Source organism: Martes martes (genome assembly GCF_963455335.1).
Source record: "Martes martes genome assembly, chromosome: 10".
Classification (NCBI taxonomy): domain Eukaryota; kingdom Metazoa; phylum Chordata; class Mammalia; order Carnivora; family Mustelidae; genus Martes; species Martes martes.
Window position 1 is genome coordinate 101,503,351 of NC_137898.1, and position 24,563 is coordinate 101,527,913.

At 60.8% G+C, this 24,563-nt stretch overlaps 1 protein-coding gene across 30 annotated transcripts in view; it reads right to left on the bottom strand.

Moving 5' to 3' along the window:
* Positions 1-92: 92 nt before the first annotated feature.
* Positions 93-24,563, bottom strand: part of PHLDB1 (pleckstrin homology like domain family B member 1) — a gene marked incomplete at its 5' end in the record, with an annotated part of 39,519 nt that continues 15,048 nt past the window's right edge. For 2 of the 30 annotated variants that reach the window (XM_080815227.1, XM_080815222.1), the window contains 14 exons: positions 93-1,420; positions 2,317-2,402; positions 6,361-6,463; positions 6,723-6,839; positions 8,462-8,608; positions 10,413-10,503; positions 10,585-10,879; positions 11,926-12,028; positions 12,183-12,323; positions 16,893-16,982; positions 17,162-17,272; positions 20,618-20,773; positions 23,885-24,022; positions 24,137-24,277. In XM_080815227.1, coding sequence (XP_080671353.1) covers positions 1,280-1,420; positions 2,317-2,402; positions 6,361-6,463; positions 6,723-6,839; positions 8,462-8,608; positions 10,413-10,503; positions 10,585-10,879; positions 11,926-12,028; positions 12,183-12,323; positions 16,893-16,982; positions 17,162-17,272; positions 20,618-20,773; positions 23,885-24,022; positions 24,137-24,277 — 1,860 coding nt within the window. In that variant the 3' untranslated portion in view covers positions 93-1,279. Of the gene's footprint in view, positions 1,421-2,139; positions 2,173-2,316; positions 2,403-6,360; positions 6,464-6,722; positions 6,840-8,461; positions 8,641-10,393; positions 10,504-10,584; positions 10,880-11,444; positions 11,490-11,925; positions 12,029-12,182; positions 12,324-13,898; positions 14,040-14,460; positions 14,632-16,173; positions 16,318-16,892; positions 16,983-17,161; positions 17,273-20,617; positions 20,774-21,139; positions 21,269-23,884; positions 24,023-24,136; positions 24,278-24,563 lie in introns of all 30 variants that reach the window. The other 28 variants (XM_080815210.1, XM_080815235.1, XM_080815234.1 and 25 more) reach the window with 28 other exon arrangements.

The window sequence follows — 24,563 nt, forward strand, 5'->3', positions numbered from 1 at the left end:
ATCAATAAGGAGGAAATCCTGTTTCGTGGGAACACGTGGTCCTCCTCCTCTTGTATCCCAGCCCCATCCCCCACACAGCCTGGCTCCCAAACACATAGTCCAAATGGTTTATTATTCTGTTGAGATGCTTACAAATACTGATCATCACCCAGCCCGGGGCCCAGCAGCCATGGCCCAGTGGTGGGCAGGGAGGTGGGCTTAGTGTTAAGGCGTGAAGGGCCGAGGCCAGATAGCTAGTGGCCTGGTCCTCTGCTCTCCATTTCTGTCACCCTTCCGAGGCTGAAGGGAGGGCAGCCAGACCTCAGGGTCCTCTCACTCTGCCGCCTCTTCTCTTGCTCAGGTTCCCCTTGGGGGTGTCTGAGCAGCCCTCCAGCCCTGTTAGGAACTCAGCCTGTACCCATCTAGCCGCCTCTCCCATCTGCTTCCCTCCTCCAGTCTCTGGATGTCCAAGCTTCGTCCCTTCTGGCTCTAAGCAAGGCACGAGTGGAAGGGAGAGGGCTGGACTGGGGGGCCGGCAGGCTGCGCACCGGGGCTCAGAGCCACAGGCAGGGGGCGGCAGGGCAGGGGTTGGTCCCTCCCCCGACCCCAGCATGAGATGCACAAGGTCCTGGGCTGGAGAGATGGCAGTACGTACCCTCAGATGGGCCCACGGTTGAAGCATGGGCAGAGCCACAGAGCCGGGGCCATGAGTATGTATGTAACCATGGTGACGAAGCAGTCACTATGGAGATCAGGGTTTGGGGTCTGCAAAAAGGGGATGGGGTTGGGACCTCAAGGATGACACTTGAGGGCTTTGGCCCTTGAACAAAGTAGTAACAAAAATGCAGGAGAGCAGGGTAGAGCGGGGTTTGAGAAGTACACCGCCTGAGCTGTTACCCCACTCCGGATGTGGCTGTCCTCAGCCCCCAAGGCCCCTGCAAAGGGGGAGGGGGGGCGCGGAGGCAAGGAGGGATCTTTGGCAGATTCTGGTACCATAATTTGTCCTTTGCAAAGGAGAACTTAGGCTAGGGGAGCGCAGGTGCCAGGTCAGAGCTGGGCCCGGACCACGTAGGGTTCTTGCCAGTTCTGAGTCCCCAGGAGCCTCCTCACTTATCTGCTGGCTGGTTCTTCAGGGGCCCTGAGCACAGACATTCACAGGACCAGCTCCTTACAGAAAGGTACGAAGTCTTGTACAAGAGCCCTCCCAGGGCCTCTGGGAGCACTGCCGCGCGGCCTGGGGCCCAGAGTGCGACTCTGTCTCCCGGGGTAGTGCAGCAGGCCCACGCCGGGACCGGTACGGTCAGTTCATGAACTGCGTGTAGCCCTCGGCTCCGGTGACGATGACGTCCATCCAGATGCGCATGGCCTCCGCCGACGGCGCCACCATGTAGTACAGCCGGTCGTGGGTCTTCACACAGAAGGTGAGGGCCGGGTTTGGGCTCTGCCCAGGGAGAGAGGAAGGTCTAAGACAGGGCTCACCTCTGACCTTCCGTCTGCCCTTTGCCCCCCACCCCCGGCTCCAGGGTGCCCTGGAGCTCGAGACTGAGTCCCCACCCGTCAAGGGGGCCTGAGGCCGAGATGTACCCCTCCTCATACCCGGGCCGTCCTTGGACCCGGGCAGGGCCATACCCTGCCATGTAGGGGCCCTGTTTCTGGGCAGCCCCGGGCACAAAAGTGAGTAGCAACCGATCGGACACAGAGGGCCCTGCCAGTGAGGACCAGAGCCTCCTCTCGGCGTCAGAGGGGCAGGTGGAGAGAGCCGTGAATGGGATGCTGGGCCCAGGACCCCAGACGAGCAGAGGTCAGAGCTGAGGCGGCACCAGAGGCTTGGGGGAGGCTGATCTGCGTGACGGCAGAGGGCCCAGGCCTCAAATATGTCCCCTTTACCGATCCCCTCAGCCCCACCCCATCCCTGAGAACCCCCTCTGCCCCTCTGAGCCATCCTTTGGCCGGCCCACCTCCCCACAGGGGCCCAGCCTGCTGTCCTCTCAGGAGGGGCCAGCAAGCCCCTCGGGCCCCCGGGGGCTCCCTGCATCCCTGCCGCTCCTCCCTCAGGCCCGGGGTAGGGGGGCTGGAGGGGACAGTGAAGGGTCAGGGACCAGTAAGGGACAGGAGGCATTAATGTGCAGTAGTTCTGGTTAGAGGTCGGGGGAGGGGTACCTCCGTCACCACAGTAAAGCTGAAAAACCTCTTCTGGGAAGGGGAGAGGGAGAGAGGGGAAGAGAGTTTACACAGAGATCAAGGAAGGGGTCCAGGATTCAAGAAGACGGGCTGGAGGTGGCTGTTCCCAGAAGCAGCCGGGCCCCGCCGCCCCCCATCCCCGCGGCCCGCCCTCACCTTGGCTGCACTGCGCAGGTGGTCATAGTACACTTCCTCGATGGCCTGGAAGTAGATGACCCCCTTCAGCTTCGTCTCGTGCTTGTCTACAAAGAAAACAGGGCCGGGCTGAGGCGGCCTGCCGTCCCTCAGGCGAGGCGCCCGCGCTGGAAACGGGCCAGTTCCCAGGACTCCAAGACGGAGCCCGGCATGGAGCCTGAGGAGTCGGTCGGCGCCCAGCCTTGCTCGGAACTAGAGAACGCAAATTACAGCTTCACACCCACCAGAAGGGCAAAACTAGGTGGAAAAGCGACAGCACGCTTTGGGCACGTCGGGAGAAACAGCTGGTCTGACCGCCGACAGGAGGCGTGCACAGCGTCAGCCCTCCAGGAGGACGGACCGGGTCTACCGGAACGAGGAAAGTGTTTGCCCCCTGAGCCAACGATCCCGCTTACGGACAATTAACCTCACAACCAACAAACTTGCGTGACTGTTCACCACAACCGTGTTCGCAGTTTGGAAACAAACCAAGGGCCCATCAAGTAGAGATTGGTTAATAAATCAGAGTTTAGCACGTGATGGGACACTAGACCTCTGTTAAATGATACAGAAATATCTCCCAGGGGTGGATGAGGGGGAAAAAGACGCAGATTCAGAAACCCACCTTTCAGATGTGTCAGATACATTTCCTCTAGAAAGATCTGCTCTATCAGCAGTAAAACAAGGAACGTATCAGATGCCACCTTTTGTGTAAGGAAAGGAGTCAGAGCTCTGCGTTTACGCTCTAAAGACGCTCCAAGGGCACACGAGAGTAATGAAAGGGTGAGCTGTTGTGGAGCAGGGGCACGATTCTCAACCTAAACCCTTTCATGTGCTTTGATTTTTGAGCTTGTAGGAGTGCACTTACCTATTTAAGCCCAAGAGTAAAAACCAGAAGGAAGGATGTCGCATCTGGAAGCCGGGGGTGGGGGGCTGGGGTGGTGGACAGGAAGGAGCGAGGCCAACGGCAGAGGTGACTGCGCCGCGGGAAGGGACTGTGCCCTGCCAAGGGGAGGCCCAGGGCCTGGGCCATCTCATCTCGTGTTAAACCCTGCTCTCCCCAAAAGGTCTCGCCGTCACTAGGCTCAGATGATGACAGCTGACAGCCTGCCCCTTGGGGTGCACGTTCACCGCCCCCCCCACCCGTGTCGTTTCAGGCCTGAGTCCCCAAGCCAGGAGCTGGGGCCTCACCCTCTGCCCCTTCGACTGCCCCTCCCTGAAGACAAGGGGTGGTGAGCTTCCTCAAGCAATTTGAAACCTGCTCCCTCACTGGGACCCTGCTGCCATCTTGGCTTGGCAAAGGCTGTTCACAGGCCGCTGCCCACACCACCCCCTGGACCATCTCACATCCTTCCCCTGCACCAATTGCAAGTTCTCTCCTGCCAGGCGGAGCTTCTCCTGGGCCCTGCACCGGGGGCTCTGTGTACACTGGAATGGTCTCCGGCCCATTCCCTCGTGGTCTTCAAGACCCGCTGCCAATGTGACCACCGCGGTGCCCGTTCACGTGCTCTCGTGGTCCCACAGCACGGACATTCCTCCACGGAACTTAACTTGCTGAGTCTGAGCCCTCCTCTACCCATCCCAAGTCTGCCTCCTCCAACAGCAACAACTACGTGCCTAGCACACACAGCAGGGTCTCAGTGTTGAATAAATGAGTCCTAGGCACTGGCACCACCAGAAATCAGAGATCCTTCTCTTAGGAACTCTAGTGGGGTGGGAAGCACAAATGGACCGCCTCGTATTAGCTATGTGACCTTGAGCATGGCTAGGAACAGCAAGAGCACACCTACACGTCAGAGGCGGTCATGAGCAGGAGGTGGTTGGTACAGCGTCGGGCACCTGCCGTGGCCTCTGATCACAGGGCGGGCAGAGCCTGCATGAGGCAAGGGTTCTACGGAGCAGAGGGCAGGACCCCATTCCCGGTAAGGCAGGGCCAGGGAAGCCTTCGCAGAGGTTATATCTGATCTGGACCCCGTGGCAGAGACGGGTTCCACCAAGTCAGTGGGAGGGGCCAGGGCAGGAAGAAACACAACTCAAGGCAGGAGCAGCCAAGTCACACTCTGGGCCCTGATGAGGCCCCAGGCCATCTCCATCAGACACTTCTGCTTAAGACAAGGACGCAGCCCCACCCCCGCCCCCAGGCCTGGCCATCCCTCCACCAGCGGCTCCTTCCCACCTCTTCCTTCACGGAAAGTCTCAGCTCTGCAGCCCCCCCCCGTTCCTGACCACCCACCTCTCCTCATCTTGTGCAGTCTGGCTCCCGCCCTGGACGCAGCTCCAGTCCCTGAATGGAAGGGCCTCTGGGTCCATGGTACTCTTGGCCTTTCTGCAGTGTCCCTCATCGCTGGGGACACTCCCTGCCTGCAAATGTCTGCTCCTCGGCTGGCTTCCCTCCCCGTTTCCACCCCTCATCAGAACGGGATCTTCCTTCATTTCAAAAACATTCAGGAAGGTCATGACTGCCCAGCACCAGCCCAGCACCTGGCCTGTGGCTTCCCACTTCCTGCCCGACCCCTGTGCCAGTCCCTCCTCCTCCCCCTTCCCCAGGGTACAGCCCTTTCCCTCTTCTCTACTCTGAAGTCCAGTTGCCCCAGTTCAGTTTTAGCTCTGGCGCCTTAGCAGCTGTGAGACCTTGGGCAATTGACTTAACCTTTCTGAACCTATGTTCCGTATCTGTAAATGGGTGTAAAATAGTGCTTCCTGCACAAGACAATGATGAAAAGTCAATGAGATGATGCATGCAGAGTGCTTAGCACAGTACCCGGTTCGCGCAGCGCTCAGCAGGTATGATCTGCTACAACCATTACTCCAGCACAATCAACTTTAACCCTGACCTTTCTCCTAAACTGAGATGGCCCAGGGGTACTTCAACCTCAATATGCCTAAAATGGAGCCTCCCCCTACCCCCGGTCTGTCCCTCTCAATTGCCCACAAAGTCCCTTCCCAGCTCAGGTGGAAACATGGGGACACATGTGCCTCTGGCCTCTCCTGCCTCCCACATCCAGGGCCCAGGCAATCAGGGAAGGCTTCCTGGAGAGAGTGGCACTTGGTCAGGGACCAGGTTAGACCAGAGGCAGGCACTCTGGGCCTGGGTGTCTCTGCCACCAGACACTTCAGCCCTCTCCTTCCAGGCTCTGAACAGGATTGCTCTTCCCCGCTTTACGGTTGGGCAGAGCTGGGTGACTGGCTGAGCTGCCCCGCTAGTGACCTGAGGACAGACCCCAGCCAGAGCATTTAAGGCCCATGCAAGACACAATTAAGCTTCTCTTTACCCTCTGCCACCGTGGCCAGCAACGTTCTAAAAACGCACGCCGTCGAACAAAGGGAACACTGACACAGAGGGGAGCAGGGGCCCACTGGCCCACAAGGTACAAGGACACATATCAGGCAGGAAAGGAAACTGCGGTTTTGAGCCCCTGGGATCTGAGGACTGGTTGTCCCGCAGCGCAGCCTGGCCTCTCCGGGCCGGTGTGCCACACGGCGTCCTGCACTCAAGGTGGGAACCGTCCAGACGGGAACCCAAGGATGGGCAGCGACGCTGGAGGCAGCGTGGAGGGAGCAGAGGGAGCAGGACGCGCCAGGGGGCCTGTCCCCAGGGCTGTCCCCAGCGCTCCTGGCACCGCCCAGCTGCTCATCAGAGTCTCTGAGGGAACGTGCCCGGGGCAGAATCCACAGAACTCCACACGCCCACGGAGCCTGCGCGCCCCGACAGCAGGCCCATCCTGCCCGGCCTTCCCAGTCGGGCCACTACCTGCCTCCCTGACAGCGCCAGGGACAGCCGTAGCCACCCGGCTCGTCACCAAGGCCTCCGGCAGGGCCCAGAACTTACTCCACGCTCGGTGATATCGTCAAATACGCGAACGACCAAGACTGAAGGCGGACCAAGTGCAGCCTGTGCGCCGTCAGCGAGGGGAGCGCAGGCCCCGCTCAAGCCCCCCCGCCCCGCACTGGGAAGCCTGGTGAACACCAGCTGCCCTGGGGGACAGCCCAAGGGTCCAGGCTCCGAGACGTGTGACAGGAACTCACCCACGTAATAGGAAAGGGTGCGCTTGAGCCGGTCGAAGACAAACCAGCGCTTCTTCCACGATTTAATCTTGCCGCCCATCTTGACCAAGTAGCCGCGGCAGACCTGCCAAGGAGCAGGGGTGAGGAAGGACCCAGAGCGGAGCCCCTGGACCCTCTCTTGCCAGAACGGCACTGTAAAAGCCGTCACCTGTGCCTGGATTCTGGGGGGGCTGCGGCCCCCACTGCTTTAGGCCAAAAAGCAGGCCCCTGGACAGAGACCTCCAGTGTTAGTGCAGGAACCGGGGCCACTATGCCAAGGGCCCAGGAGATGCCCAGGCTACGGGTCCCCTCCCCAGCGCCCAGGGGCCCCACAGGCCACACACCTTGCTGCTGAGCACCACATGCAGACAGGTGTCCACGCCGTGGCCCGAGGACTCGATGTGGGTCTTCAGGTCAAAGTCCTCCTTCCGGATTGGCAGGTAGCGGGTCAAGGGTCGTGCCTAGAAGCAGAGGACAGCGTCAGCAGTCTTCTCTCTTCCCCGTGTCATTGCCCTGTCCAGGTCCCTTGGCTTCAGTCCCAAACCCCCACTGCTGCCATCACCCCTCCCACCCCCAGGGCTACCACTCGGGTTTCACAGTGCTCATGACAAAAGCAGAGACCTAGCAGGCCTGCATCGAACCCCGGCCTGGGCACTACTGAGTGGCTCCATGCCTCAGTTTCCCCACCTAGGAGCAAGACACAGCCGTCCCTTTCTTGTCCCTGCCCCTCGTCTCCCTACTGGGCTGAGCGGAATAAAGCAAGAGGCCTGAGGTGGGCACGCTCTGGGAAGGAAAGCCCAACAAGCCATCTGGCCTCAGACTTCTCATGGGACCTTGTTTGGATCACGCAGCCTCTTTGGGCCTCCTTTTTCCTTAAAAGTAACACAAGGGCTTTGAACTAGATAATCACTAAGGTCTGTTCCATCTCAAAAATTCTGATACCAGCTAGAACTCTCAGTCCACTGGAATTTTTTTCCTGTTCTTCCTCTACATTAGAAAGACCAGAAAAGGAAACACCATAAATTATGTAGAGAAAAAACAAAATGCACAGCTTCCAGGAGGTGCCCCCGAAGATGGGCTGGCTGCACCCACTCCCACAGCAGACACCACTATCCCTGGAGCAATGTCTGAGCCCCAGGGCAGGGGGCGAGGGGAGACAGACGTGAAGCGGCCACTGACTGAGGCTGGAAAGGGGAACTGGACGCCTGACAGAGATCCCAAGCATGGAGGGAAAACTCAAGAGTTTCTGATTATTTCATCTGTATTTTCTTGAGAGAGAGAGTGAGTGAGGGGGCAGGGGCAGAGGGAGAGTCCCGAGCCAGCTCCACACCTAGCGCAGAGTCTGACGTGGGGCTCGATCTCATGACCTGAGCTGACACCGAGAGTCAGACGCTTAAAACTGATGGAGCCACCCAGGCACGCCCTGGTTATTTAATTCCCAAACCCAATCCAGGTGGCCTATCCCCTTAGAATTCACGTTGCTGCCTCACAGGACGTCAGGGAGCTGTGGTCGCTGGTCGCTGCTGGGGAAGATCCCACAGGACCCCCCCCTGGAGCGGAGCTTGTAAGACCCAGCAGGAGGGACTAGCCTGTCTGAGTCCCACAGGCTCTCACAGTCGCGGGGCCAGGACCTGAGACCAGAGACATCGCAGATCTCCCTATACAACCTAACTTCTCCTTCCGCCTTCAACCGTTCTACTCAAACCTTCTGTGTAAAGAAAATGCTCAGGATTCCCATTCCAGAACGAACACAGTTCTCTCCCGGAGAGGCAAACCGAAAGTCAGAGTGACACCATCTGCTGGGAGTGGGGGCGCCTGGAGCTGCCGAGTCTGGGGCAGTGAGCGAGGGCCAGGACCGCCACGAAATACAGACGCACGCGCGCACACACACACGCACACACGCAGGTCTCTGTTCCTGCGGGCTGAACGAGTCTCACACAGAATTCTGCTCGTACGGAGCCAACAGCAATCTTTTCTGGAGAACAGGCTGCATAACCCCGCAGGACTAGCCTGGGGTATCCCCAGCCCTCCACAGCCCCCCCCCCTCAAGCCAACCACCCAGCGCACCCCAGCGCCCATTCACCTGGGAAAACTGTTTCTCCCGCATCTTGACCTCCTTCTCCACCAGCTGCTGCCTCCGGGCGCTCTCGCTCTGCAGCCTCCGCTCCACCTGCTCTCGCCGCCTCCGCTCCTCCTCGAGGGCCTGCCTCCGGAGCTCCATCTCCCGCTCCTGCCCCCAAAGCCAGGGGTCAGCGCCCACGGCTGCCCTCTCCCGCCCCTTCCCCCGCCGCCCCTCCTCAGGCTGGGGCAGAGCCGCAGGCAGCACCCACCTCAGGGGGCAGCCCGACACCAGAGAGCATCACCCCCAAAACCCACCCTCTGCAGGCACCTCGCCAGTCAGGTTAAATGCTTTGATGTGAAACCTCCTGGCTTTGGGAGGCGCCTGGGTGGCTCAGTGGGTTAAGCCTCTGCCTTCGGCTCAGGTCATGATTTCAGGGTCCTGGGATCGAGCCCCGTGTCGGGTTCTCTGCTCGGCGGGGAGCCTGCTTCCCCTCTCTCTCTGCCTGCCTGTCTGCCTACTTGTGATCTTTCTCTGTGTCAAATAATAAACAAAATCTTTACCAAAAAGAAAGAAAGAAACCTCCTGGCTTCAGATTCGGATCTGCTCCCAGGATGAGCTCTGCGAGCCTGACAAAATCACTTAAACCCCCTCGTCCTCTGCCGTCTCATCTGTAAAATGGGGCTGAGCGCACCTCCCTTCAGGGATTATAGTGACACTTAAACGAGGTCACATAGTTAAACGCCCATCACAGATGCCAGCAGCGCGGAAGCGCCGGATAAACAGGGTTCGTCACGCTTTACCTGAGCTCCTAGCACACACGCCACCTGACTTTCCCTAACACTGAGTATATTCGATAGTCCCTCCCAAACCACTAAGGCCCTGTGAAACCAAAATACAAACATTCCTAGTTGAACTTCGAACTTTCTGGGGAAAAAAGACATGAACTTACAGAAGCCATTCTTAAAAGGGTTTAAGTCGGGGCACCTGGATGGCTCAGTGGGTTAGGGCCTCTGCCTTTGGCTCAGGTCATGATCCCAGGATCCTGGGATCGAGCCCCGCATCGGGCTCTCTGCTCAGCAGGGAGCCTGCTTCCCTTCCTCTCTCTCTGCCTGCCTGTCTGCCTACTTGTGATCTCTGTCTGTCAAATAAATAAATAACATCTTAAAAAAAAAAAAAAAAGGGTTTAAAGTCATTAGAATAAATCCTCAAACACAGAGCCCGTCCGTGGCGTGTTGTGTCCTCATCAACAGTGACGACCTTAGCACCGTCCGCTCTTGGCTGCCATTTCTCCCCAGCCCCAAATTGACTAGACTCTCCTTTCTCTCTGTCTGCCAAGAGCTGCTTGCAAATGTGCCCTCCTTCGATGGGAGTACCACTGAGAGGCCTTCTTTTCTGGCTGGCCTAGCGGCGGCCTCCCACCTCCAGCCCCACTCACCCCTCCAGAGACGCAGAGCACCCAGCGGGTGAAGACAGAACAGCCTCTGCAGAGACCCCCACAACCCCCTTCTGCAGGCCCAGGCCCCTCAGCCTGGCTGTGCCTGGGACACCGCTCTGGTCCCACCCGCAGGCCTGCGGGCAGGAGCCATGGCCTCGCTCTGCGCCTCCCCCACACCCCGTACTCCCCGCGGACCCTCCGCCAACACCCCCGCTCTGGCCTGGACATCTGCCTGCTCTTCTCATCCGACCCTTCAGACCCTCATTCCCACATTTCCTGCCCCTGGGGGAGACCAGAATCAGTTCCCGTGGCGGCCAAAACACCCCTGAGCCACACACACGGGCCGGAAGCCGCTGTCCGGGAGCCACTGTCCGGGACATGCCTGCCGCCCATTGTCCTGAGAGCTGGGACACCTGCCACGTGGCCAGGCCTCCTCCACTTGAGGAACGTAAACTTTTAAACCCTTTCTCCCTCAAGGGAAGGTCTTGAGGCGCCGGGGGCAGAAGGGCTGGTGTCACCGGCGGGGGTCCGCCTCACCCTGGATTCCATGAGCCGGCTCTTCTCGGCGTGCGCCTCCTTCAGCATCTTCTCCATCTCCTCGATCTTGGCCACGTCCAGGCCGCTGGCGCTTGGGGGAGAGGGGGAGCGGGGATGTCAGGAGGCCGGAGGCGGCTGGCAGAGGCGGGGCCGGCCCCCCCGGGGCAGCTACCTGGACATGTTGTCGGGCGAGCAGGCCGAGTTGCCGCCCGTGGAGATGCTGGTCTCCATGCTGTCCGAGCTCTCCAGGCTGAGCGTGTCGTAGGCGTGCTCACCGTCCTCCCCGCGCTCCCGGCCGGCCGGCAGGTGGTGCAGGATGGAGTGGTGCATGAGCGGAGGGAAGCCGGAGGGGCCCGGTGGGAAGGGGGCCGCCCCGTGCAGGGCATCCCACTGGCACTGGGCCTCGGCTGCCGCCTTCTGCTTCAGCTCGGCCAGGCGCCGCCGCTGCTCCTCAATCACCTGCTGTCCTGCAGGGGCGGGGGGGGTGTCACAGCAGGGCCTCTGGGGGACACGGGCAGCATCACAGAGGGACGAGGTGAGCCCAGCCCTTGGCCCCCACCAGCTTCCCTAAAGCCCCGCCAGCCCCGCGGTTGCCTGCACGACTGAACACGGCCACGTCGTGTGGCTTCAGCGCTCCTTCTGCATCCTGGGCCCCGAGGGGCACAGACCCTGCCCGGGCGGTGCCTCCAGCTCACCATCATCACCTGGAGAGCAGGGCAGGACGCATGCACCACCCTCCTGCCGGGGAAGGGGGGGGCGAGGTCTGTGAGCAGGGTGTCCATGCAGCACCCGCAGTGACGCATAAGCAAGAGCGACACCAGCAGAGAAGAGGGGGACACGAGGCACAGCACAGCTGAGGCGGGGGCCAGTCCGGTTCAAGGGGTGTGCCCAGCCGGACACCCCATCCCAGCTCAGCCAGGGAGGCCACAGGGGGCCGGGGCAGGGCAGCAAGGACCTGTGCGGGACACGTCATGCAGATGCCCAGGTGGGGCCGCCTGACCAAAGCAATGCCCCCAGTGACCACCGCTCTACCTGCTGGGCTGTCGGCTGGGGGGGGCTCGGCAGGAAGCGACTCGCCTGGTGTGGGGGCCCCGGGCAAAGGGTAGGGTAGAGAGACACAGAGGGGATGAGACGAGGGAGAGGCACAGACATGGGCTTTCAGAACAACCAAGATGCACACAGGCAACCAGGCCTCCTGGGTCCCCAGAGCTGGCATCTCAGAGAACCAGCTCGGGAGGCCATCGGATACCCCACCCCCATCTCTAGACAGGGCGACGTCCATCCCAGCTCAGGCCAACAAGCATCTCCCTTCTTTGCTGAGCTCTCTGGGAAGGACTGCACGGCCCCCAGCCCTCAGTCTCTTGATAAATGTCCAGGAAGCGCTTCGGATATTAAATCTAAACGTTTCCCGCGCTTGCCTACAACTCCATTAAAGCAAAGAAACGCTGCGGCCAAGTGTGGTGTGGGGGGCGCGGGACAGATATCCAGGGCCCCTGGGAAAGCAGCCACTCACCCTTCTGCTGCAGGGCAAGCTGGCGCTTGGTCTCGATGTCCTGCAGCGTGGCCGCCAGGTTGCGAGGAAGGCTGCCTGTCCCGTTCTGGGTGAGTAGAGCACTCTGGGGGTGGGGGAACGGAGCACTGGGACCCGGCTCTCGGAAGACCCCGCCTCCCACAGCTTTCCTGGGGGGCCTTGACCTCTCCCCCGTAGCACACCCTCCCCTTCCCTACCCCCACCATGCCACACAAGGAGCCCACCCAATGCCCTCAGACCTTTGGAGAGGGGCTCCGGCCCAGGGTAGCCACGCTGAGCTGGGAGGAAGAGGAAGAAGAGCCAGAGGAAGAGGGGAGGGGGCCACTGCGGGTCCGGGGCAAGGGGCTGGTGGCCTCACTATCCATCTTGGAGCGGTAAACCTGGAGGGAAGAGATCCTGCCTGGTCAGCTCTGGCTCCCCCACCGGCTGCCAACCCCACGTGACCTAGGCCAGCTGTGATCCAGGTCCTGCCCTGGCACCAGGACTCCCTTCAGCAGACAACGGCACTGAGCTTCTCGGGCCAGCCCAACGGACAGGTGCGACAGGTGGGACAGGTGTTACAGGCGGCCACCAAGCCTTTTCCAGGCAGCTCCTCTTTGGGCCAATCCCCGGCCCCACCCCAGGTCTTAGAGAAGATCCTTGGGAGGAGGCATTCACATCTGTTGGGCAGAGCTGGGCTGGAGACCAACAGCAGGTCAGGCTTCCTTCAGGTCCCGGCCCGGGCTGTTAATAGGCTCTGTGACCTTGGGCTGTGTACCTCCCAGCTCGTGGCCCTGGCTTCCTTATCTGCAAAAGGAGGGAGCGGCACTAGCCGAAGGAACTGTCCAGCTCCCTCCCAGCCTTCACGCCGGCTGAATACGGGGTCTGGAGGCAAGAACCCCGACTCCCAGCACCAGCTCTGCCACTTCCTAGTCGTGGGGCCTTGGGGGGATGACTGACTTCTCCGAGCCCCAGTGTTGGCTCTGTAAAAGCAGAGAGTGAACTGCTGATGGTCACATGAATCAAAACACGTACAAATCTCGGGGCTCCTGGGGGGCTCAGTCGGTTGAGCGTCTGCCTTCGGCTCAGGTCATGATCCCAGGGTCCTGGGATCGAGTCCGCATTGGGCTGCCTGCTCAGTGGGGAGCCTGCTTCTCCCTCTGCTTGCCTCTCCCTTCTGCTCATGCTCTCTCTCTCAAATAAATAAAATCTTTAAAAAAACAAACTTCTAACCAGCTGGACATGAAGTACAGCTGTCTCACATGCTAGAAGAATCTAACTCCTCCTAAAAGGAACATGAAACTCGAGATGAGGCCACAAAGACAGAGGTCCAGTGCCTGCACCCCAGGAGGGAATCTTGAGCGCTGGGGTCCTGGGCACAACCACAGGTCAGTGGAGCGCGCCCTGACCCCTTTCCCCACCCACGGTCAGCAGCTGGCCACAGGCAGGCCCGTGCCCTGCACAGAGACGCTGAGGAGGCCGGGGCACGTCCTCAGGGCTGTCACTTCAGTCTCTGTCCCACCAGTACTGCCCCTGCCTGTCACCCATGGGGAGACCCGGAGAGCAAAATGCCGGCCACACTAGTTCCACCTGCAAGAGGCCCAAGAGGGCGTCAGGTCCCCCAGACCAAGTGAGAGACTCTGGGCCTGAGGGCGGCCAGGGACAGAGCAGAGCCATGGTCTGCCCTAGCACAAGGCACCAGAGCCACCGCAACCTGACCGCTGCTCCGGAAGGCCCTTCCGCTGGACTAGCAATCCTGCATCTCGTCCGTGGACTCAGAGGCTGGCCCTCCAGCTGCCCAAAGGGCCGGGACGGCTGCCCGTGAGGCGATGTCAGGGCCCAGAGGCCCCTTGCTGCCCTGACTTGACTGACCACCAACCACCTCCCCACCCCATCTGAGGTGGCGCTGTGTGGCCGCTGGAGCGGCAGGAGGTACCCAGAGCAGAGAGAAGCAGGGCTCGGACACAGGGGGTTACCTGCAGCTGCCGGGAAGCTTTGGCGGGCAGAGGCGGGGGAGAGGAGCGCGGGGAGGCTGCAGCGGGGCCGGTCCCCAGCCCGGCCATCAGCTCCTGGTACCATTGCTCTAAGTCTACAGCAGGGGGCAGCAGCTCCTCCATCTGGAGTGGGGCGTGGGGAGGGGCGTGGAGAACAGGCGAGGAGGGGAAGGGAGGGGACGGTTGGAGGAAGAGTAAAGGCCACCATGGGAGGGGGACCAGGAAGGTGAGGGAGAAGAGAAGGGAGGAAGGGAGGAAGGACAGCGTGAAGAGGAGGAGGAGAGAAACAGTGAGAGAACAGTTGCTGCGAACACGCCGAGGGCAAAGAGGAACAGTCAGGACACAACTCCCAGACCAGAGACTCGCGCTATGCCAACCACGATGCCAGCCGGCCAGCGCCCACCGGCACGGAGCACTCCCCGGGGGCTGGCCTGGAGCTCAAAGCTGGGAGGCAGGGGCGGGACACACACTCACACACTCACACACACACACACAGCCACACCAGCAGTGCGCTGGGCATGGCAGGAACACACAGACCACCAACCTTGGGTGAAGGCGTGAGAGAAGCGGAGGAGGAAGAGGGCAGCGCGGGAGGAAGGCAGGTGGTGGGAACCAGGTCCCGGGAGGCAGAGGCCCAGAAAGGCAGGCCTGGCGCAGGGGCTGTGGGCATGGGCGAGGAGCCCCACATCGCCTTTAGCTGCTCAAGCGTCACGTACTTGGGGGAAGGCCAGGATGCGGGAGGGAATACGAGAGGTTAATGGAACTGCGACCCAAGCGCCAGCCCTGCCCATGGGCGAGGGAAGGTGATCACGGGAAGCACAGAGCGGCAGAGGCACTCCGAGCCCCGGAAGGCGAGTCCTCTCGGTTGGCCTGCCCCGCTTTGAGCCGCCAGGAGCTGATGCTCCCGAGGCCCCCGGGAAGGGAGGGAACCACTCCCAACCCCCTTATGCCAGCGGCCCTTCTCCCTCACTGTTGAAGAGACCCTGTTGTCCCCCAAGCCCCACCCAGGCCGGAGGCACCATCTGGGCACCCACGAGGAGGCACCTCGTGGGCTCCTTCCGTGGCTGGTACCTCACTGTCAGGCAGGGGCTGGGCGAGCGCGCCGGGGGAGGCGGCAGAAGCATGGGGGTCCAAGCGGAAGCACAGCTGGAGAACCTCTGCCAGGCTCACATACTCCTAGGGGGCCCGGTGGGCAGGGGAGGGATGGGCAGAGAAGAGGTTAACAGGGTACAACCAGGTACCCAACACCCAAACGCCATGCCTTAGGGCCATCACTCCAGTCAATGCAAGATCCAGGGCAGGGGCAGGGAGCTCAGTGGCCCACTATGCCTGGAGACCGCTGTGGCTGGGCAGGGGACCAGAAAAGGGCAGGGAGAATGGTCTAAAGGCTCTTCTTGACCTCTACCTTTTGACCAGACCCTGAAGGCCCACCCCTCGGTTTGCTCTGGGCTGGGGACAGGAGAAGCCAAGAGGACTTCCAAGAGTCCACTGAGGATCAGGACCCAGCCCCCAGACAACCCTCCTGTCTCCGACACCCTGGGCATCCCCCGTGGGACACACACACACACACACACACACACGGCACGGACACGGCCACCACTCCCGAGCATCTCCTCGCACCCCATCTGCTGGAGCAGGAGCTGGAAGGGATGGGATGGAGACACCACTAGGGGGTGAGCTAGATGGGCTCTGAGAGAGAGACCTTACAGGGAACAGCTCAAAGCCCAAGAAGAAACGTGGGCTCAGTGCCCATGGGTTAGTACTTGGAGAGATACTAGCACGTGAGCTTGTGGGGCAGGAGGTCAGGGCCTGGCACAGCCCCCGAGCAGATCCTGAGCCGCCGGGGCTCCTCTGGGCGCTGCAGGCGTGGCATCCAGAACGCATGCGGAGTGCACGGGAGCCTAAGCCTGCCCTGCCCAGAGGGAGCCCCAGCCTGGCCTCGCTCCTGAGGGCAACTGTCCTCCAAGGGTCAGGGAAAAGGAAAATGAGCTGGGGGGTCCGGTGGGTTGTGAGAACTGATGAATGGCATGCAGAAGGCATGCAAATTAATATGCAAATCAGTGCTCTGGTTTTGCATGGGCTTCACAGGCCCCCTCCAGAAGAGTGGGATGACTCGCTCAGACTCTCCCAAGCTCTGGCCGGAGGGTAACGGCCACACGCCCTGCAGCTGGGCCCTCGGGAGAAGCTGTAGGCAGGAGCTCGGCAAGCAGGCAGGCAGGCAGTGGGCACGGCAGAGCAGGCAGTCAGCTATGATTACCTCTTGTGCTCTGGGGCAGAGCTGAGTGGAAGCAGGTGGGGTTAGGGGGACAGAGGAGGCCGCAGGCTCTGAAGACCCTGGGAAAGGGACCAGAGTCGCAGACCCCGGCCCCATCTCTGAGGCCTCGGAGATGAGCAGTTCAGCCTACAGAGAGGGTACGTGGTGAGGGGCCTCTTCCCTCACACAGCCCAGCCACCCCGCCCCGGGCCTCGGTGGCTCATGCAGGGAGGCGGGGAAAAGAGCTTGGGAACTGGGGCACGTCCTCATTGGGTCTTACACCCCAAGCGTGCAAGGCCTCGGGAAAGAACGGCTTAAGGGACGTCAGTGCCCACTTCTCGGCCAAGAGCCCAGCTCTAGACTGAAGCCCAAGGAGCGCCCAGCTCAGGCCCCCTAGAGTCCTGTGCTCCCCCTCAAGGGGAGTCTGCCCAGCCCCGGCCCTTACCAAACCTGCGGGCTGCCCGGCCTCCCCAGTCAGGCCGCCTGACTCCTCCAGGTGTATTTAATCCCCCAAATAGTAGTATCAGGAAGGTATCTGAAAAGCAGCAGCTGCTAGCCACAGAGGGTCAAATCCCAGACGTCAGGGCCACTCCCACTCAAACCTCTCCAGTCTGGGAAAATGTCCCCATACTCAGCCTTGGGGCGAAGGTGCCCCCCTGTGGCTCCAGAGCCTCCCGAGAGACCCGCTGGGCCGGAAGCTAGGGCTGAGGGCAGCTCGTTACCTCTTTGAGGGTGGACGTGGTCTTCGGGAAGGGCCTGCCTCCTGTGAGCGAGTGGTATCTCCCCTCCAACACAGTCAGTCTTTCCTTCTCCTGCAAGCCCCAATGGGCTGAGTCAGCACGGGGTGGGAGGGTACGGCGGGGGGGGAGGCCAAGGAAGCGGGTCCCACGTGGCCGGTAGAGTGCCCCCCCGCAGCCCCTCCACACCCGTCCCCCACCATCTACCCCAGCCCTGACCCCGACCCCCCACCCTGCCACCCTGACCGGGGTACCTTCTGCAGCAGCTGCAGGGAGGCATTCTTGTCCCGCGCCAGGCGCTCGGACTCCTGCACGGCCTGGGCCCGGATCTGGCCCGCCTGGTTGTCCAGGATTGCCAGACGCTCCTGGAGGACAGGGGAGTGGTCGCTTGGGCCTGGGCGACAACAGGGTTGAGCCCACAGGGAGACCCATGGCTTGGGTGGAGGGCACCAACCAGCTCTTCCCCTTGGCTTCAACTCACCCCGGGGAAAACTGGCAACTACAGTCAGCTCCTCCCCTCAGCCCTGCCTCAGCCAGTGCCACCTGTGCCATCGGGCTCGCCCACTAGAGGCCGAGTCCTCAGGCGCCCCAGCCCCGCTGTCAACAGGTCCAGAACCCAGGGCATACTGAAGAGTTCTCCACCTGCCCCCACGTCCACGGCCACCCCCCAAGTCAGCTGCCTTCCCGGCTGGGACCTCTTCACTAGCCTCCTGCTCCCACTCTCTTGACTGTCTGGTGCACCCCCCGCCCCGCCCCGCCCCCCACTGCCACAAACACCTTCTTAAAATGGCTTTGGAGCTTTGTTTTTGTTTGCTTCTCTAAATTTTCGAACGCTTCTAAAAATATATACATATTACTTGAATTTTTTTTTTTTAATCCACAAGTAAGGTTAGGTCACTCTTCTCCCCAAAATCTTTTGAGTGACTCCTCATTACTCACAGGCCAGAGCAGGGACTCCGAAGCCGGCATTCGAGGGCTCCCGGAACGGAGCCTACACTCTTCAGCCCCCAAGTCCCCCCAGCCTGGCCGTGGGGTACAGTAAGCTGTGCAGCTGCATGCTCTCAGGCCTTCCTAACACCGCCCCCCTCAGTGCGGCAGAGCAGCCCCGACTTTCCACCACTCAGCTCACTTAGCTTCCAAGGCCAGCTGAGCGCTACCTTCTCTCCCAACACCTTCCTCAATCACCACTCAATTTCTCGGCTCCTCCCTGTGCTCAGATGACTCTGTAGCGCCCTCTGCTCATACTACTGGTACTTGTCAACACTTGTCTCCATCACCACCCCGCCCCCGCTGTCTGATCCAAGGGCAGGGTCACTGTCTCCATATCCCCACTAGGGCTTAGCCCAGTGCCTGACTCAACAACCAGAAGCTAAAAGGAAACGAAAAGAGAATAACGTGAGAGGGGCGCCTGGGTGGCTCAGTGGGTTGAAGCCTCTGCCTTCGGCTCAGGTCATGATCCCAGGGTCCTGGGATCGAGCCCCGCATCGGGCTCTCTGCTCCGTGGAGAGCCTGCTTTCTCCTCTCTCTCTGCCTGCCTCTCTGCCTACTTGTGATCTCTGTCTGTCAAATAAATAAATAAAATCTTTAAAAAAAAAAAAAAAGAATAACGTGAGAGAGAAGGATGGGGGGGAAAACGGGCTGGGTTAATCCCAGGAGGGCTTCCTGAAAGAAGTGGCCTTAAACCAACACCATTAAGAGTTAAGACCTGAAGGAGGAGAGAGGGAAGAAGGTAGCTGCCCCAGAGCTGGGGTCAGCCCAGGGGGTAATCCCACAGCAAGATCTGTTGTTTACCGAGAAACTGTTAGTACCCAAGAACTCTGCATTTTGTTACCTCATTTAACCCTCTTTTGAGGCAGGTTCCTTTACGCCCATCTTACAATTAAGAACACTGACACTGGGGCACCTGAGTGGCTCAGATAGTTAAGCATCTGACTTCGGGTCAGGTCATGATCTTAGGGTCCTGGGATAGAGCCCCGTGTGAGGTTCCCTACTCAGCAGGGAATCTGCTTCTCCCTCTTCCTCTACCCCTCCCCCCACTTATGCACACATGTGCCCACACTCTCTCAAATGAATAAATAAAATCTCTTAAAAAAAAAAAAAGAACACTGATATATTTAGGAGCTAATGAGTGCTAGAGCTGGGATGAGACCGAATCTGTTGGGACTCCAAAACCAGTCCTCTGAACCACTCTGTCTCACAGCGGAGATGACAGGGGAGCACTGGACGCCAGGACAGACGGAGTTTGGCATGGGTGGGACACTGGGAGCTGAGGGAGGAGGGGAGGCTGAGCAGGTCAAGAGAAGGCAAAGGGAAGATTGTGACCCCGAGAGTCTCAGTGGCTGAGCTTGGTTCCCAGAAGCCAACATGGGCATGGGGAGGAGAGAACAGGAGCCCAGTCCCACTGACCCCTCCCAAAGTCCCTGGAGCTTACACCCACCAGGACCTCAAAGGGATGGGATGAACTGACCTAGGGCTCCCTGCTGCATCCTCTCCGAAGGGAAGAGGAAGAGGCTGGGGGAGGGCCAGCCCCTGGCCCCAGGGCAGTACAGCATAAGGAAGAGAGATTTCCAGGCCAGGCAGGTCTGGGGTCCGATGCTGACTCTGAAGCTTAATAAGCTGAGGTGTGGGGCGGACATGGGGCTTCTTGGAGCCCTTGTTTCCTTGTCTATGAAACAAGGATAAGAGCCCTGGCCTGTGAGACCATCGTGAGGTTGGCATAAACTAACCCAAGAAAGCCTCCTGGCACACACCCTCGTGCTCGGGAAATGCCCGCTTCCTTCCTTCCTTCCATCTGTCTCACATCCCGAAGCAGATGCATTTGGAAGGCAGAGAAACTCAGGGAGAGCGGCAAGGGATCCGGACGCAGGGGGAGGTCCAGGAGCTCCCCACATACCACCAGGCTCAGGCTAGCCCTCAAGACGCCAGCCACCACTTTTTGACACCCCTCCCCTGATCTCCCTGCCCTCACCTCCCACCCACTCACTTCAGCTGTCTCAGCCACAGGCATGTGAGCTGCTAACCATCCTCCCTATTCTCCTCCCTGATTTAACAGCTTCCTCCTCCCAAATGTATTACACACACGCACACATACACACACACACACACCCCCCCCCCCGCCCCATCGCCCTGTCCTGGTCTGGCTGAGAGCAGGAGCAGAAGATCACCGCCTCTGGAGCTCCAGAACCCATAAGGACACCATCCACAATCCCCTTGCTTTCTGGCTCAGCAGAGCTAAGGCTGAGCCACAGGCGGAACCTAGGGGATACGCTTCCTAGGACCCCTGGCTGGGTCAGCGTCTAGATCCCAAGCCCCTGTATGTTTCCCAGCACGCCCACCAGACAGAGAGACCTATAAGGGCAGCAGCAAGCCTCCCCCTAGCCTCCTCCTACCCCGTCTGAACCTCTCATTTCTCTGCCCAGCCAGGGCTGGCTCCGAGCGGGAGCCCTGTCCACTCTCCACTGGGAGCCCACGGTCACTGACAGCTGCTGCTGCCCACCCTGTCCGCTACCCTCAGAGCCCGTGCTGTCCCCACACGCTGTCCTGCTGCATTCTCTCCACAGCCTGTTGTTTTGCGGAGAGGGAAACCGAGGCTCAGAAAGGTAAAGTTAGCTTTTACGGGGGATCATCAGCTGGGATCCAGTTCATTGGCCTCCAACCGCCCACCTGGCCCTAAGGTGGTCTCCCCCCCCAGGGGTTGGAGCGGGACACACCTTCCTCTTGGTGATGCTTCGGAGAAGCTCGGCCTGGCTCCTGAGCAGCCCCTGGCCCGCCAGCTCCCGCTCCTCCTCCACTCGGCTCTCCCGCTCCAGCTGCTGGAACTCCAAGTCCTCAAACAGCTTTGTCTCCGTCTCCAGGGCCTCGGCCTCCTTGAACGACAGTGACAGAGGGGGTCAGGTGGTGCTCAGGATACGGCTCCGGGCCTGGAAGGCCAGGCCACAGAGGTGGGAGCTCTGAGGGCTGGCCCCAGGGAAATCGGGGAAGGGACCTGCCCCCCCCCACCCAACCCCCTTTCCTCTGCTTGGCCCTGCCCCTTGCGGGGGGGGGCCTCAGCGCCTGGAGTAGCCGAAAGGAGAGAAGCGCTCCCCCCATCCTGCCCTGTCCCCTCCAAGCCACAGCACCGACCCTGGTGTCCGGCAGGTACTGCAGGGCCCAGGTGGTCCCGTCCCACCGCTCTCCTCTCTTCTGGGTGGGTGGCCCTCGGGGGCCAGGGAAGGGGGGCTGGTGAAACTGACCCTTCTCAGCTGCTCCTGTAACTGTTCCCGCACTGACTCGGGGCAGTTATCGACCTGCGTCTGGAGCTCGGCGTAGAGCGCCTGGCGGGCCTCCAGGTGCCTCCGTCCCGCGGCCAGCTCCGCCCTCTCCTGGTCGGCGGGAGGGGGGGGGGAGGGCGGGCACAGGGGAGAAACAGAACACACACTCCTCAACTCCGGCCCGAGGGCTGTGCGGCCGTAGGGTGGGGGGGTGCAGCCAGGGCGGGAGAGAGAGAGCGGGGAGGGGGCGGGAGAGGGGGAAGAAGCCAAGGAGGAGCAGAGGAGGATAAGCTAGAGGAGAGAGGAAGAGGGGGGGCAAGGTGCGTGGAAGAGGTGAAGAGCGGGAGAGGCTAGGAGCTGCCGCGGAAGACAGGACACTCGCAGGTGCACAGGCCGCGTGAGACAGCCAGAGGAGCGGGTCTCAGGCAGAAATTTTGGTCTCTTGGAGTCCCCTGGACTAGAAACTGTTTGGGGGGGGTCCGAAGAAAAGCCCTCTGTTTTCTCTCCAAACCCGTCACAAACACCCAGTCTCTGGCTGCTGTTTCTCCCCCTGCCGCCGCCTGGAGACCAAAATTTCACCCTGGGGCAAAGGGTAGAGCCGGTGAGGGTTAAGTCGTGACTCATAGCGGGAGATGTTAAAGCTTGGGGCAGTGCAGGGCAGCGGGGACCCCAGCCCGACTCCCTGGGCCTCCCTCCCTCCTGCCCAAGGTGGAGGTGGGGGGCTGGGGCACTGCAGGCTGAACTCCAGCGGGATGAGGGTTGCAATTAGTTCGGCCGTTACCGTGGCAACGGGAGCCCCAGGAGTGGGTACAGAGAGGAGGTACACAGCTCTGTCTGGGGCGAGATGACACCTCTGAGGGCGGGAAGGGGGACGAGGGGTGGATCTGGTGAGTCACCCCTCCGAAGGACAGGCAGAGGAGAAGCTATGATTACTGATTCCAAAACCAGAGTGGGGCCATGGGCTGGGGAGGAAAGCCGAGTGAACCTTCCCCACGGCCACTACCTCCTCCCCCTGCCCCCCACCACCACCTCAAATAACTGGGCCCAGGAAGAAGGCAAAGTCTTCTTCTGGCAAAGTCCAGGCGATGCCAGATCAGTGAGACATAAAGTTAGGCAGCTTCCCTCGGAAATGCTGAGCTTACTTGAAGTAAGTCCCTATGTAGGATCCTGCCCCGCCCTCCCAACCCACCCACCCACCCCCCCATCTAGGGAAAGGAGGACCCAACCAGCCCAGTTCCTGGGGTCCAAGCAATTCCCCCTCCTTGGACTCAGCCTTTACAACACCCTATGTTCCAGATGGCTCAGGGGTGGGAGAAGGGGAGAGGCCTACCCGTTCCTACCCTCTCGCTGGGGTATTTCAATTTGGGAAACCCCAGTGGGGGAAGCTAGGAAGGGCAGCCACGGTGTGGCATAGGGAACCTGTCCAAGCCCTCCACAGGCCACGTCACCCCAGCCGCACCTCCAGACCCTTGGCTGCTCCGGAAGGAAGAGAGGGAAGGGAGGGGGACGGCTGGCGGACAGCCAGCTTCTCCCTGCTGTGTAGGAAACCGCCCACAGTGTGTGGAGGCAGTGCCCAGGGGCTCTTCCAAAGGGGGGCGCTCTTCAGGCTGAGGAGCTCTCAGCCAGGCATTTCCCCCAAGCTTTACCCATCCTGCCAATGCACCACCAATAAGGTTGAGCTGTGCCCCTGTCCATTCCTTTCTGATCAAAACCCTGGAGTCCCACACCAAGAAAGGAAGGAGGCAGAATTAGATGGGGGGAGGTGAAGGGCACAGCGGTGCCCCTGGAGTTAGTACAAAAGCAGGCGTGGCTCAGCCCTGCCTGGGTGGCACTGGCAGTTAGGGGCATGCGGAGAACCCAGGACAGTGATTAGAGGGGGCGTTAGTGCAGGCCTGCTTGGTAAGCATGGAGTTAATTTTGGCACAGAATTTGGGAGTGTGGTTTTGGGGGCCAGAATCAAAGCTCCAAAAAACAAAAAAAAAGAAAAAAAGAAAATGGGGGAGGGGGCGGTGTCAAAGAATTTTTAAGACTCTCAAAACTGGGACAGGAGGAAGATGCTCTCAAAAAATTCAAAAGGAAAATTAATTCTTGGAAAAAATACTGTCCAGTCCAGAATGAGGTGGCCCTTCTCCACACTCTAGCTTTTGGCACGTGGTTGAGCATCTGGGGCCTGGCGGCAGGGCCGCTGTGGGACGGAGCGCCCCCTGCAGGCTGGCACGGACTCTGATGGGGCAGGGGCGGGAGGGGGGACCACCTGGGACGGGAGGCTGCAGATCCTGAAGGTTCCGGGGAAGCAGAGACAGACGTGAGGGCCATCTCCCAGAGATCACATCCTGAGCACCCGAGGCATGCCCGGAGGGATACGTTCTCTTGATGGAGGGACCCCATCCCGAACCACTTCCCAGCACCAATCCCTCAGGCTGTGCTCACTGCCCCAGAAGCGGCTTTGGCACTGCCTAGAAGGGCCACGAAGGACCGCGAATGGCAGGCACCCAGAGGTAGCACAGAGACCCAGACAGAGGAGAGCCCAGACCCCAGCCCAGCCCCTGACAGTGCCCTTCAAGCTGGTACCTTCCACAGAAGACAAGGCCCCCTGCCCCGGGCGACACAGGGACCACCAGGTCTGCAGGATGGCTGATGAGGGAAGGGGTAGGAGGCCTAGAGGAGGCACTGCCCCGCTCCCAGGCCGCCGGGAGCCAGCCCCGGGCCAGGCCAGCTGTGCGTTACCTTGTCCCTCTCCTTCTGGATGCCGGTCTCCAACGTCACCAACTTCTCCTGCAGCTGGTCCATTGCCTTCTGCTCCTTCTGCAGCAGCGCCCGCTCCGCCTCCCTCTCCCCCTGCAGCAACGCTCGCTCCATTTCGGCCTGGGGGCGACACCGAGGTCCCCGGCAAGGCCCGTCAGGGCGGGTGGACTCGGGCCGCTCCAGAGGCCTTCATGCTGCTCGGGGAGGAGCGCGGCCCGGGCCCTCCTGGCTCACCTCTCGGGCCGACTCCTGCAGCTGCTGCTCCAGCTCCTTCACGCGGACCTTGAGCTGCTCCACGCGCCCCAGCACCTGGGCCCGCTCCTCTTCCAGGGCCAGCACCTCCCCCTGGAGCTTCGTGCCAGGGGCGTCTTCATGCTGGGGGGGAGGGAAGCCGTCATCTGTGGAAGCCTGGAGCCTTCCCCCATCAGACTCCGAGAATGGAGCCCCATTCCTCAGGGCACTTGGAAGGGGTAGCTAGACCGAGAAAGGAGGCCAACTCCCCTCCCCGCAAAGGAAGCAGCACCCGCTCAGTTAAAGGCAGCGGAGGTTCACCACTGAGGGCCAGGCCTGGAGGACGCCCCAAGGAAAGGCGGGTCAGAAAGCATCTCTGTAGCCTGGGAAATGCACCAGGACGGCCTCACCTCTACACCTCTCCGACCCA